This window comes from Syngnathoides biaculeatus, chromosome 18 (assembly GCF_019802595.1).
Source record: "Syngnathoides biaculeatus isolate LvHL_M chromosome 18, ASM1980259v1, whole genome shotgun sequence".
Classification (NCBI taxonomy): Eukaryota; Metazoa; Chordata; class Actinopteri; order Syngnathiformes; family Syngnathidae; genus Syngnathoides; species Syngnathoides biaculeatus.
In genome coordinates, this window is record NC_084657.1 from 5,378,877 (window position 1) to 5,393,022 (window position 14,146).

The 14,146-nt window shown below is 41.1% G+C and overlaps 2 protein-coding genes across 6 annotated transcripts; one reads left to right on the top strand and one right to left on the bottom strand.

Moving 5' to 3' along the window:
• Window positions 1-67: 67 nt before the first annotated feature.
• Window positions 68-8,975, top strand: stk36 (serine/threonine kinase 36 (fused homolog, Drosophila)). 4 transcript variants are annotated; one of them, XM_061803840.1, is made up of 20 exons: window positions 68-982; window positions 1,067-1,207; window positions 2,367-2,444; window positions 2,521-2,651; window positions 2,732-2,981; window positions 3,074-3,167; window positions 3,240-3,421; window positions 3,500-3,636; window positions 3,734-3,851; window positions 3,942-4,073; window positions 4,155-4,331; window positions 4,433-4,524; window positions 5,822-5,885; window positions 5,964-6,074; window positions 6,141-6,215; window positions 6,361-6,472; window positions 6,548-6,674; window positions 6,780-6,957; window positions 7,340-8,260; window positions 8,334-8,975. In XM_061803840.1, the coding sequence occupies exons 1-20, from the start codon at window positions 899-901 to the stop codon at window positions 8,436-8,438; spliced, it is 3,309 nt and encodes a 1,102-aa protein (XP_061659824.1). In that variant the 5' UTR covers window positions 68-898; the 3' UTR covers window positions 8,439-8,975. The 4 variants fall into 4 exon arrangements, with proteins under 4 accessions (XP_061659824.1, XP_061659825.1, XP_061659827.1 ...); XM_061803841.1 differs by lacking the exon at window positions 1,067-1,207; XM_061803843.1 differs by lacking the exon at window positions 8,334-8,975 and having other exon boundaries at window positions 7,438-7,670.
• A 154-nt stretch (window positions 8,976-9,129) lies between these two features.
• atf5a (activating transcription factor 5a) lies at window positions 9,130-13,733 on the bottom strand. Of its 2 annotated transcripts, none has more exons than XM_061804389.1 (5): window positions 13,596-13,733; window positions 13,009-13,176; window positions 12,159-12,410; window positions 10,774-11,929; window positions 9,130-10,690 (listed from the first exon to the last, which is right to left on the bottom strand). In XM_061804389.1, the coding sequence occupies exons 3-5, from the start codon at window positions 12,310-12,312 to the stop codon at window positions 10,507-10,509; spliced, it is 1,494 nt and encodes a 497-aa protein (XP_061660373.1). In that variant the 5' UTR covers window positions 12,313-12,410; window positions 13,009-13,176; window positions 13,596-13,733; the 3' UTR covers window positions 9,130-10,506. The 2 variants fall into 2 exon arrangements, with proteins under 2 accessions (XP_061660373.1, XP_061660372.1); XM_061804388.1 differs by having other exon boundaries at window positions 13,541-13,715.
• Window positions 13,734-14,146: the final 413 nt, after the last annotated feature.

Below are 14,146 nucleotides of genomic sequence, written 5' to 3' on the forward strand. Positions count from 1 at the left end.
ATGGATGAATGAACGGATATTCCACATGGTTTTACTGTATGTCCGGAGTGTTTCTTTGCATTCCTGTACATGGGACGTGCACGTCATCTTGTGGACATTTTAAGAATTTTCAAAAGTCCCGAGTTGACGATCGTATTTCGAACACATCATAGAATCATATTCAACTATATATCTTCCAATTGTTTGATCCGATTTTAGATGACTTATTAGAAATGTGAGACATGTTTATATTTATAAAATACATTACAAATGTTCATTGTTCGTTCTGACGACGGACACTGATTTTCTTTTCGAAAACGACTTCAGATATATGCACAGGGACTAGTATCAGCATATCAATTTTAACTGTTTTCAAGGTTTATTTGAATTTTTTTTCATCTAGGAAACGAGTAGCCCGAAGGTAGCCGCCGGGTTTGTTTACAATTTTAGGCTGTTGCTGGGAACGCACCTTCGGTTGTTATGCTAAGGACCCCATATTATTAGCTGCCCATAAAAGAGCCTGACTTAATTGTCACCTACTACCTAAAGTAAGTAGTCTATGCAAGGGTCTTTCGTAAAAACACATTTATATATTACCACCACATGGTATTTTTTTAATCTAAATTGTTCAAGTACAAATGTATTTGAATTTTTATGCCAGTGATTTTGTGAGATGGCAGCTCTTGCACACCAACATTTTTTTTTTTCTTTTTTAAAGATTTATAGGATTCAAGTTGTAATGACAGCGTCAACTGTAAAAACTGTCACCGCGCTAATGATAACGTCAGCTTCAGGCAATATATACGGGACTAAACTATTTTTCGTGGGGTGTGAACGATTAGATACGGAATCCGTTATTTCATTTAGGTTTCCATTTTACCAACGATTCCAACGAGCCTATTATCTACTATAAATTAAAATGAATTCCTATCACGTTTTGGAACTTGTGGGAGAGGGCTCGTTTGGACGGGTTCATAAAGGAATGAGGAAATTTACAGGCCAAGTAAGTTGTCTGAAAATCTTGATTTACACACCATTTTTTTCCCCCCTCTTAGGAAAATAATGTTCCTTGCATATCCATGTCCAGGTGGTGGCTCTAAAGTTAATGCCGAAGATGGGTCGCTCAAAGAAAGAACTGCAAAGTCTAAAGAAGGAAATTGAAATCATGAGTAAACTTCAGCATCCAAACATTGTACAGTTTTGTGATAGCTTTGAAACCGAAACGGAGGTGTGTTCTATATGTATTTGCCTAATTCAAGTTTCTCAAACATTATTGATCCAAGACACATATTTTAGTTTACGTTAGAAAGAAAATTGGTACACCATAAAATAAAAATATCACAAAAGGTACTTTTCATACAATATACAGTGTCGTGAAAGAGTACTGTTCCCATTTTTAAATCATTGTGTGTGTGTGCATAGTTTCCCCACTTTACGATCTTCAAACAAATGTAAATATACAAATATAACCCAAGTGAACTGAAAATGCCTTCTTTTAAATGGCAATTTTATTTACAAAGAGGGGGGAAAAAACTATTCAAAGTTACTTGGCCTTGTGTGAAAAAGTAACGGCTTGGTTGGGGCATCCTCAGCAGCAACAACTGCATATGCACATACTGTATGACTGGGAATGAGTCTTTCACATCTCTGTAGAGATTTTTAGGTCCACTCGACCTTACACAACGGTTTGAATTCAGCAAAAAATTAAAATAAAACATTTAAATCGGCCTTCATTTTTAAAAAAAAAATCCATTTAGAATTTGAGTTGCTTGAGTGTTTTGCATCATTATTCTGTTGCTGAACCCAAGCGCACTTCAGCTTGAGGTCGCAAAATTCTCCTTCAGGATTTTGTTTAAATAGCCGAATTCATGGTTCCATCAATCACAGTAACTTGTCCAGGTCCTGATGGAAAAAAAGCAGCCCAAGACCATCACACTAGCACCACCACGTCTGATTGTTGGTAAGATGTTAATTGATCTTAAATCCCGTGTTACATTTATACCAGATGTCACAAGACACACACCTTCCAAAAAGCTCAACTTTCATCTTGTTGGTCCATATAATATTCTTCTAGTTACTTTTTACACAGGGCCACATGGGTTTTGTTTTGTTTTTCCTTCATAAATGAAATCACCATTTAAAAACAGCATTTTATGTTCATTTAAGTTACATTGTCCTATGTTTACATCTTAAACATTGAAATGGGAAAATTATGGAAAAATATGAAATAGGCCCAATATTTTTGATGGCTCTTAATCTATGGATTTTTTTCTCAATTGACTTTCAAATTTACTGAGTGTGAAATCTTGGCTCGTTGAACGCAAAGCTGCTTTCAAACCAAATCAAAGCTTGCTACTCCATGATCATAAGTGACCTTTTTTTAATAGGTTGTTGTTGTGACCGAGTACGCAGAGGGTCAATTGTTTCAGATCATTGAAGATGACGGCAGTCTACCAGAAAGTCAGGTATGCACTCATAACACCTACGGCTTAGAGCATGATTTCATATTTGTAACATTCTCTTCTTCTTTCTTTCTTTGAGGTTCGCGAGATTGCCTGCCAGCTAGTCTCAGCTCTGTATTATTTGCACTCCCGCCGTATTCTTCATCGAGACATGAAACCGCAAAATATTCTCTTTGATAAAAACGGTGTGGTGAAACTGTGCGACTTTGGGTATGCACATTAATCGACTCAACGGCAAACGTGGCTGTTTGTCATCCGCATAGACTTGTAAAAAAGAAATTCTTGACTAGGTTTGCAAGGGCAATGAGCGTCTCCACCATGGTGCTGACTTCTATCAAGGGAACCCCCCTGTACATGTCCCCTGAGTTAGTGGCAGAGAAGCCTTACGACCACACCGCTGACCTCTGGTCGCTGGGCTGCATTCTTTATGAACTCCACACAGGGGCGCCCCCCTTTTACACCAATTCCATCTTCCAGCTGGTGCAGCTCATCGTGAAAGACCCTGTCAAATGGCCAGACACTATGAGCAGCACATGCATGGTACTATGCAACTACAGTTGTATTTACCCTGTCAATTTAAAATGCATATTGATATACTGTATTTTAACGTTTTTTTTGTTGTTGCTGTTCAGAGTTTCCTGAAAGGTTTGTTGACCAAAGACCCTCAGAAGCGACTGTCATGGCCAGACCTCCTGCACCATCCTTTTGTTGCCGATGGTGTTCAAGGTGTTGACAATGACATTTCTATTTATTTGCTGCGTATCGAGTTTAATACTTAACAGAGCGATTTGTTGGCAGTAATTCCAGACACAGATGTTGTCAGTCCTCTAACTGTCACGCCTGACCAAGACATGCTGGCACTGAAACTGAAGCAAATGGCAGAAAAGATGTCACTGAACTCTGGGGAGAGCAGAATATTGAGAAAGGTCAAGGAACAGAGAAGTAAAATTAACACAAAGGATCCAGCTGACGATGCTAAAGTGAGAACATTGTTAATTAAAAAAAAAAAAAAGAAAGAAAGAAAGAAAAACTTGTACCTGATATATGTCCATTTACAGGATATGACTGATGAACTGCAAAGTTGTGCCCCCCAGAGGACGACTTCTTTCGCCTCCTTTCGGTCAACTTTGACTGTCACTCCAACAAATACATATCCCAACAATCATATTGGTGTGAGAGCAAGTATACAAAAAAGGTGATTATCAAACATGTGAATGGTACCAAAGATGGTGTGTTACCATTATAGCCGTGTGTACTAACTCACTCACTCACTCACTCACTCATCTCTGAAGGGGTCCAATTAGTCAGGACTACGAACGAGAGTTCCCCTCAATAGAGGTTGGGCCACGACTAAAACTAAGGACACCCAAGAACGAAACTGAAATCACTGAAAATATTTTGAGTTCTACAGTAAGGGCAATTAATTAATTCATGTTCTGCTCATTTTAAAAAATGCCAGCCTCGTGAATTGATTCGTTTGTCAAATAAAACTCATTTCAGACAGTCGACAGTGAGGAATGCTGGGAGAAGCTTATTGAGGAGTCGGATCCAAACCGACAAAAGCAAGAACCATTAAACTACAGCACCGTTATTGTTAAACTGAAATCTACAATTGTCGTGTTGAAGCAGCAGGTAATTTGGCAGTTTTGAAACAAAATGTGAAATTAGCCATTTCATTTCATCTGATTAATTCATTCCTGTCTCCATGGTAAGATAGGGGATGGCTTGCTAAAAGACGTGCGGTCCATTTGCCTTGCGCTGAAGGTCCTGGAAAACCTGATTCTGACCTCAGACCTTGCCACGACGAAGCACATCGGCGCTGAACTTGGACTGCCGTGTCTCCTCGTTGGCTTGGTTCACGACTCCGTGATAAACAGCGATTTCATCAAGGTGGCAAGTAGAAACAGATTCTGTACATTTTGTTACTACTGATAATCAAAACTATTATCCAACCTTTTTTTTTTTTTTTTTTTTTTTTCAAACTGAGCAAGCAACCACTGAGTCTGCCAACACTTAGAGGAATGATTGTCGTTCTGCTCGTCTACTGGGAGAAGAACCATGATGGGTTGAGAGCAGAAAATAGGTTTGATCATTCATATTCCTATACAGTCATGCTAGGTTTTGTGATGTAAAAAAACTGAAAGCAAGATAAATCATTTCAAAACTTTGTCCACCATGTCATGTGACATATCACCTGTACAACTCAATAGATTTTGTATCATCTTTTCCAACAACTGAAATAACGGGGTCTCACAATTGTGCACACCCTCTAATAACCAGTGTTGGCACAGTTACCTTGAAAAAGCAACTTAGTTACTTTGCAGCTTACTTGCGAATAAAAGTAACTTGGTTACTGTACTGATTATTTTATTTCAACTGTAACTCAGATTAATCAGTAACTCTTTAGTACGTAGTAGCAGTACACTACAGTAGCACTACCCGCAGTACAAAAAGAGAATGATCTTAACCGTTTCCATTACTTGGTCATTTGTGCTGGAACATACTGTAGGGAAACTAAACTAAATTATACCAAAATCCATCCATCCATACATTTTCTTAGCCGCTTATCCTCACAAGGGTCGCGAGGAGTGCTGGAGCCTATCCCAGCTGTCAACGAGCAGGAGGCAGGGTACACCCTGAACTGGTTGCCAGCCAATTGCAGATCATACCAAAATCCTAATTTGTATTTTGCTCTGCTGCCATTTTATGTTTGTTCTTATGGGGATTAAAATTGCTTTCAGGCCAAAAATCCAATGGCGAGAAGTGACGTCAGCCCCCTTCTAAAACCCATGACACACAGGAACGTAAAAGGCATGAAACTACATCTGTGGGATTAGATGATCATGTTCTAAAAGACATAGAACTATGTTTTGGGGGGAAAAAAAGATTGCACCAGGCTCCCTTTAGTGTCTGCCATGACCCCCATAAAGTTCAGCTGTTCTAGTAGGCTTTTCCTGACATTTGATTTTCTTGTAGGAAAAGCCTGAAGGATTTGTGGTAACACTTAACTGTTATTTTGAAGTTTTTATAATTCCCTCTTCCTCGTATAAGGCTCCAGAACTATCTGAAGAAAGTTAGGCCCAAACGTGATGCCGCCACCCCCACGCTTCACTTTGGTATGGTGTTCTTTTCGTGGCAAAAAGTGTCATGTTTACACAACCTTTTAGAATTATGACCAAAGAGCCCATTTTTTGTTTCTTCAGACAATAACACATTTTCTTGTGTTTGGGAAATTTAGTGGAAAAAGTTTGGAAATGATTATCCTTGTCTCTTTTTTTAATATAATATAATATTATTATAATAAATATAAACATAGGTTTTGTTGTGAAGACTTTTTCTTAGCCACTGTATATTAGCTCATTCATTGTTTCTGCACAAAGGCCTGAACAATTCATCAAGCCGTTCCTGACAATTCTTAATCAAGCAGACCTCGACCCCTTAGCCGTAAGTAGGCAATAAACAGTAAACAGTCATCTTGCCTTTCTTTGTCCACAGCTGATTATGTTATCTTTCTGCCTCTAGCCTTTGGCTGCAAGTATTTTATCTCTCTTTAGTCAACGTGATGTTGCTGTTAAGGCCGATGTCAACAGGCTCAGTTCCTTGCTGAAAGCGCTTGTCTCTGGTCCACATCAGGTACACAATCTTTTTACTGCGATGTATTTTTGGTTTGTCTCACTTGCACTTTTTCTACCTCGCCAGCTCCGGCTTCCACTGCCACCTGGCTGGGGACTCTGTGATGGCCTCCTCTCTTTACTACTACACACTCTCTCTGAGGTCAGTCAATAAATGCTGTTCTTGGATGCCGTCTTGAGAAATATTCATTGATAACTGAATAGCACTTGGCACCAATCAGCCGCAGCAAATTGTTAACATGTTTTGAGAGTATATATGGCGTCCTTGTAAAACTCTCTCCTCACAGCATGATGGTGCCTCTCTATGTTGGGATCCACTCACTTTTAATCACATTTGGGAAGGCATCGGCACCACACTGGCAAAGACAAAACCGGACATTGAATTCTGTTCAACAAATGGTAAACATGGAATTCATTAAACAAACTACACTAGACTTGAGAATACTGTCTTCATTCTCCTTGCTCTTCTTTCAGGACTGCATCTTATTATGAATGTCTCATTGTTGGTGTTCTCCAAGGATCCATATTCATATATTTCACTCTTTTATGAGAGCAAATCAACATTTGTATATACACTTGGCTGGCTGCTGAGCTCTGAATGGTTGGCATTCATAATTTTGTTCAGATGTCTGGTTCAAGTTTCATTTTTGACAGGAGTAAAGCATCACAAAAAGTAAAAAGTGACCTATTTCCCTCCCCCCGACAGTTCTATATTTGCCGAAGGCCATTCAGGTACATTTGAGGAGGGTTTGAGTCACGAGGGCTTTGTCGAGTTGAGCTGTCACCTGCTGTGCCTTCCATTTGCTTTGGACTTGAATTCACACACCACTTCGCGGATATTGCACATGTACGACAGCTGTCGTGTTGTTCAAGGGCTTCTGCAGGTTAGTTTGTCCCGATGCTCTCGCAAAACAACAACAAAAATCACAATCCAAATCCGAAAATGTGAACATAATGTTTCATATCATTAGGAACACAACACTTTAGTGCAATTGAAATATATTGCTTTAGCACAAGGAATGTTGGGACCATTTTGGATCTCCCTGAGGGTTCGTTGAGGCTGATACAGAGATGCTCAATTTGGACCTTGCTGACTGTTGGAGCAAACATCATTCAGTGATGCAACAAAGGATAACATTTCAAAAAAAAAAAAAACAACTCACATCAGGCATATTATTGTGTCTGTATGTCTCGGTTATATTGAGTCTTCTTTTTGATCTGTTGATTTTGATGTCTGTTTCTTTCTTCTATTTCTTTCTTTGGCAGGTGATTCAAATGCTTCCCGTTTCATTAGTGGAGCTGCCACTGTCACTTCTGCGCCGCTTGTTGCTGTGTGACCGTCAACGTCTTGTTTCCCACCTCAGTCAGGCTGCTCATGGCTTTTTCTCTGCACCGGCGCTCACTCCATCGTGTCAGCAGATATCGACCAGAACTGCCAGTTCTTTGCTCTCTGATTTGCTGCAGCTGGATGAGCTGGGGGACTCTGCGGTGGAGCTCCTATCGCTCTTCTACCTCATCACGCGTTTTTGCCCTAACCCCGGTCGCCTCCAGCTTGAATCTTCTGTGTTACACCAGGCACTCACTCACTCTTATGAGCCGATCAAGACTGCCACTTGCAAGATTTTGGGAAACTTGTACCCATTGTGGTCTTCCAAAACTCCCAATTTACAATTTCACATTTTTAAAAGTATGATAGAGCTTCTTGATGATTGCAATGTCCATGTGCGGCGGGCAGCTTGCTTGTCAGTGGGGAAATGGTTGGCTTTTATTGCACTGGAGGCGAACACAAGAAAGCCAAATGGAAATGTAGCCAACGCTCCAGACTGGTTTAAACTGAATGGGATTGATGAAGATACACACAAGTGTTCAGGCAACGAGAGCTGCGTCGCAGTGGAGACAGAAATGAACACATTAGCTGATGATGAGATGAGACCGTGGCTTGAAGAAGCCAGGATGACGGGGGCAACACTGGCATCCTTGACCTCTGACCCTGATGCCCACACTCGTCTCTACGCCTGTGCGGCTCTGGGAAACCTGCTACACGTTGAAGGCGCCGTACCTGAGCTGCTGGAAGAGAACGCGTCCAAATTACTTCTGAGAACCGCATGCACAGATTCCCACAATGCAGTGAGAGAAGCCGCCATTGCAACTCTACGCTTGTACGCTCAACGGAAGGCATCACGGCAGGTAATAAAAGACAAGGAAAGCAAGTTTTAAATGTCAAATCTGATTGTATCCTCTCTTTTTACTTTATTTGAAGGTGCTAGTATCACTGGATGCCAGACGGAAACTACTTCAGACCCAACAGGCACTTCTTCAATGTGACTATCTTCCCCTTATTAGACAGGTCCAGACAGATAAGTGAGTTACCGTTGTTGTTTCTGCCAGAAAACGACTAAATCAAGCATGTTTCAAAGTTTATGCACTAATAATATCACTAATAAAAACCATTTTGGTCTCGAAAATGTAATTCTTGTCAAAACATTTATACAGGTTTACAAATGCCGCAAAAAAAAAAAAAAATCTGGTAAATATAAGATCTAAGATCCATGATTTTAAAAATGTTGCAAATTTTTAAAAGAGAAAAACTTTATAATTTGCCATGTAAAATTGAAAGGACTGTTTATTGCAAATGTGGATGAGGAACAAAATGTGGTGCTGCAGATCATAGACGCGGGCAGTCTGGGATCAGTTCTGTCTTGAAAATAGTGAAAATGTGAGCGTGAACTCTGGTCTATTGTCCATGTGACCTCCTGTGAGTGACTGACTGGGAACCAGTCCACGATAAGCTAGGTGACCATGGTTTTCAGAGGGTTTGCCAAATGAAATTAGTGTGAAACACCAACTCGCTGTATTAGATCCTCGTTGGCTGCTTTCAGCAGGCCTGTTGTCTGTGTTTTTCCTCCCCCTAAATAATCCTTTTTTTTTGTTTGTTTGTTTTTAGTAAAATGCAAAAAAATTTTTAATGTGATCATTCTTGTTTTTTGGAATTCTCTAGAATGAAATGTTGTAATTCATTCAGCTTTTAAAAAGCACACACACACGATTTGTAAAGCCACACTTTTATTTTCAACAGAAAAAAAAAAAATTACATGATTAACAACTAGACTGATTTGGCAGTGAAATGGAATTTAAATGAGAACATTTTTGGTCCAGTATTGACACAACTTGACTTGATCGTACACAGCGAGGAGACAAATTCATGGGATTTTGTGTCCTCTAAATTGACGAAATAATTTTCAATCTTCTATTCAAGATTGTCTTCAAATAAATGCATAGGAAGAGATGCCCACTAAGAATCGATTCTGCAAGCAGTGGGAATCAAACTTATGCATGCTGGCTCATTGTTAACAAACTATCGAATGAGGCTTTTCTCATTTAATTTGCTATTAAGTGAGGACTATTACACTCTATTCACTTAAAATATAAAAGTTTGTATAAATTAGTGCAGATTAGCCTGAGGCGCATGAGACATATTGCGTTGATAATAATCCTGATTCATCCCAAAATTGACCTTTTTTTAAATTTATCCTTCAAAAAGATGCAGCAGAAATGTATTTACAATAGAATGCTTATGTGGAATATTTCCCAGGTTAAATGGAAGACTTTTTTTTTTTTTTTTTTTTAAGAATATTTTCCTCTTCTGTCACTAAGAAGATTTATTGGAGAGCAAATTGTAAATCCTGAGCTGCATGAATATATTGTATAATTTGTCATATGACTGGTTGGGAGGCAATGTCATACCAAAACGGGTTCAAAATACGAGTAATCATAAAACTACAAAAATGAAAATCCAACTCATAACAATAAAATATTATTTAGGAGTCCTTCCTTAAAGCTCAAGTCAAGAAGTGCTCTCTAACTTATAATATTGTTGTGAATTAAACACTGTAATATAATACAATGTATTAATTTATTAATAATTAAACATTTGAAAAAAAGTAGATGACTTTTTTTAATGAGGTAAATTTCTATTCCAAAACAATTGCTGTAGTTTAAAATATTGCAAAGAAGTCACATACAATTGAAAAGAGAGCAGTAGAAACATTTTTTTAAGTTTGAATGAATAAATTGAGGCATTTGGCTTTTCTACAGAAAATGGCTAAAAAGAAAATTGAGGGGAAAAAAAAGATTCACTGTTGACATCAATTTTAATGTAAGGCTGGTAAAATCTTAAACCCGCATAATCAATGTTGTTTTCTTTTTAAACAAGTCGAGTAACAGCATGAAAATGATTGTCATCGGAGCATTGCTGGCCTCAAGCGGTGGCGCGTGTGTGTCGGCAATATCACTTCTATTGCCTTTTTTTTCTCATTACTAACACACACATTCAGCATGAAATAAAAGAAGAGCAAAATGATATCCTGTACAATCAAAATGACACTGAAAGCTCCACAACTTCCCTGTGCTGACTTCTTGGCTGGACTTTGGTATTATCCTGTGTCCTGCTTTAGCCTTTGGCTTCTGGCCTTGTAAACTTCGATCAAGAGGTCTTTGACGTACTGGATTTCACGCTCTACAGACTCTGCCTTGTCCCGCAGCTCACGGTTCCTCCCTTCCAAGCAATGCAGCTGTTCTTCCAAAGAATCTAATTCTGCCCTTTTTCTTTGCCGATACCTGCATCAAGAAAATGAAAGATGACACCTCCGGCAGATCCATACCCAAAAATTACATTTGTTCAAGGAGAATCTGTAGTTTACCTGTGAGCAGCTGTTTTGTTCTGATCTCGCTTCTTCTGTTTGCGCTCCCCTCCACCTTCTGCGGGAATGACATCAAATTGATATTTCACAGCACAGTGGTCTTCCCTCAGCCTGCAAGATTCTAAGCTCAGACTGTCCCTCGCCATCAGAAGACATTCTGGGCCCGGTTCCTCCAGGAAATTACAGTGCAAGTCATGCTGCCCAATCTGCAGATTTTCTGCTTTGACCTGTTCGGTGAAGAAGCTGTGATAGGTCTCGGACTGGGGTGCTCCCGAAAGATAACAACTTTCGCTGCTCTGGGCTTTCCAGGAAACTGTGGCTTTTGCCACCTCCACACCGGTTTTGATGCTGGCGAGCACCTCGCTGTTGCCAGTGCCGGCACTCACTTCTCTCATGCTATACATCAACAGATCTTCCTTCTTTGGCGTGTCGTCAAGTGATGCGCCAAAATGGAATCCACCAGCGGCAGCGGCGACCTTTGCGTTGCCAACGGCGTTGTGACTGAAGCAGCAGTTCTTCTCTTCTTTCGCTAGAGTGGCGCATTTTCGGAGCTCGGCCGCACTGCCCAGACAGTAGCCTTTCCCGATTAACTGCTCCTCTTCCACGCAGCAATAAGTGAGTGCCGAGTTACCTGAGTTGCTTGCTTTGGAACTTGAACTGTTGTCATAACTGTCACTTAACCTCACCGTGTCTGGGATTCTTTTCCTAACGCACGGGCTGGGGCGGCCGCAGCTATACGGGGTGTGCCTGGGAATTTTTGATCGGACAACAGGCCCACCGCACACGCCAAGCAAGTCCAGTTCTCCGCTTGCCAAGGTGAGAAGAAATGGGCTGGATTCCGATTGGCTGGGTGTGGAGTACGATGTGTAGGGAAGTTGTCCGAACGGTTGAGGAACCGTCAGCGGAGGTCCCCGGTCGCATTTCCCCAGCCTCGGACCTTTCTCCGGTAGTGGCTCCGATAGGAAGTAGTCTTCCAGTTGGGCGAGTTCCTCTTGCAGCAGAGAGGTCATAACCTCTAAGTCAGAGGGCACATGGATATCATTGTGAAGGGGTGACGGGGGAAGGGAGGCATTGGTGGATGTAGGAGGGGAGGGAGGGTTTGGGAGGTACGAGGAGAAATCCACTTCTTCCGTCATCCAGTCGGTGAGAACATCACCTGTTGCAAATAAGCACATTAAAAACAATAAAAAAAACTATGTAAATATGCCATAAATACCAAGCAATTCGAATATTATGTAAAAATACAGCAAATTTATAGAAAGTCAAAGCAAGGCCCAGTGTATTTGACCAATGTTACTTACTCGCTGGCAAGGAAGTATGTGCTGCAGTGCCAAGCCCACCTGAGATGTAGCAAAATATAAAAAACCTCACTTAGTGCAACTCACCAATTAAGTGCTGACTCCCCTCTGACACCTCCCCCCTGCACCCCTGTGATTGGCTGTGGTTAGCCTGTGGGTGAGAGAGAGCGAGGGGGTCTCCCTGGCACGCACGAAGCGTCTTCCAAACAGGAGCCTGTGTCACCATCATCATTCTGTCCATCGGCGCTTCGGTTCAGTCCAAGTCGGAGCATGTGCTGGGGGCAGTCGGGGTCGGACAGCTGGGCCTCAGAGAGCAGAGCTGGGTGGGCATAGTGAAACCTGGAGGAGGGCAAGAGACCGAAAACAGTGTTGAGAAACAGGTGGGGGTGCAAAAAAAAAAAACATGATGCACGTAGACAAGGATGACAAATGAGGTCCATTTACAGCGCACAAAAATTTGAGAGCAACAGAGTACTACTGTCCCGTGGGCTTCTTTATCTAACTTGACATATGACATCCTAAAGCCACTTGGGAACTATGAGGCTGTCGAGGGCCTAATGGTTGCCAAGGAGATCCCTGTGAGTGAGCAACGCACACAAAGGGTGAGATGATCTTTAAATTGGATTAAAGCTGCTTGTTCGTCATTTCAAATTAATCACGTAAGCATTTTATCAGTTACAGTAATGACCATGTGACAGCATTTTAGCTAAACCAGGAATGACGAAAGCTAAAAGTTTTGTGTATATAAATATAATGCACTTATATTACATTGAAAACATATTATTGAGGTGTTATCAAAACTGCCCAAACAGGAACCTTGTCAAAAAGCAAAGTAAACGATATGAAGCGACGTAATGTGAGAAGAGAGCATGTTTAAAAAAAAAAAAAAAAAAAAAAGTTGCACAATGACAAATCAGACAAAGTGAGGGTTACTTACTCCATTCTTGCAGAGAAATAGTTTAGAGAGCTTGGGAGTGCGTTGCCAAAGCAAAGCACGGCGTCTTCTCGGGCTAAAACGTCTTGCAAAAGTCAAAAAGCCATCGTGTCAGCTCGGCCCAGACGACGGCGTGTAGGGGTACTTGCAGCGTTGCGCTCGACGAGTAAACTGAGGGAGCAACAAGCATCTTCGTGAGAGCATCAGGGACACTTTCACCTAGCAACCAATGACATCATCGCTACAGAGCTCCGTATCCCTCCACCTCCTCAGTTTCCCGTACAAGCTCAACCGTCCAATTACGTGCGGCTTTTCGCCAAAATAACACAAGAAGCTTGTATTCATTTTACATAAATAAGCCACGTTTCGTACGTCAGGAAAACACAAAAGCTGTAAAGGGAGAAGTAATCGACTCATTTTCGTGTTAAACTCTGGCAATGGGACCTAATAACATCAATCACGTCGTCATTGCAAGATGAAATGTATCAAGATTTAATTTTCAAGTATTCATTTATTTGTGTGTGGATGCATTTACTTCCCAGACTTTCTACGACGGAAGCTTGTTACTGGATTCTGTGTCGTGTGTTCACCTTCACTTCCGGGAAACAATCCTCGCGAGAACACAACTACGGGCGCGATTAGAGCCCACATTTTACATATTAACGCACGCTATTATTGTTTTAAAGTGTCCGTCATCACTTCAAACTTCTCCAACACTTTGTCGGTGAGTAAAAAAAGTGTAAAGTGGGAGAGCTGTTGCATCGCTATTGCATCAGTGGTCGGAACCGAGCGCCGATTGGCCGCGCCTGGCCAAGTTACCGGACCGTGATTGGTTGAAGAGGTCCGTGTGTAAATTGTGATTGGTGGTTGGTCGGCAAGGAGAAGGACTTGCGAGTGCAGCGGGTGCACACACGCACATGGTGCGCGTAAACAAACCCGCGGTGGAGATTTTTAATCCAGCGAAAGCTTTCACTTGTTGATGTTTATTTAGAAAAAACAATAATAACCCCCCCCCCCCCCGAGTAGTTCGATTGAGTAAAGTGAATAGTATCGTAGGTTATCAGAGTAGCCCTTTGCTGCAATGGAATCTAGCGTTATCTACAATAGAGTGGGTTCATATGAACATTTTTGTTGTTGTTGT

Coding starts and splice junctions, on each gene's coding strand:
- stk36 (XM_061803840.1), top strand. CDS start 899: ATGAATTCCTATCACGTTTTGGAACTTGTGGGAGAGGGCTCGTTTGGA. Junction 2,445..2,520: donor GCAGTCTACCAGAAAGTCAG/GTATGCACTCAT, acceptor TCTTTCTTTGAG/GTTCGCGAGATTGCCTGCCA. Junction 3,637..3,733: donor AGAGCAAGTATACAAAAAAG/GTGATTATCAAA, acceptor TCATCTCTGAAG/GGGTCCAATTAGTCAGGACT.
- atf5a (XM_061804389.1), bottom strand. CDS start 12,312: ATGGACAGAATGATGATGGTGACACAGGCTCCTGTTTGGAAGACGCTT. Junction 11,930..12,158: donor GGGGAGTCAGCACTTAATTG/GTGAGTTGCACT, acceptor TATTTGCAACAG/GTGATGTTCTCACCGACTGG. Junction 10,691..10,773: donor AACAAAACAGCTGCTCACAG/GTAAACTACAGA, acceptor TTCTTGATGCAG/GTATCGGCAAAGAAAAAGGG.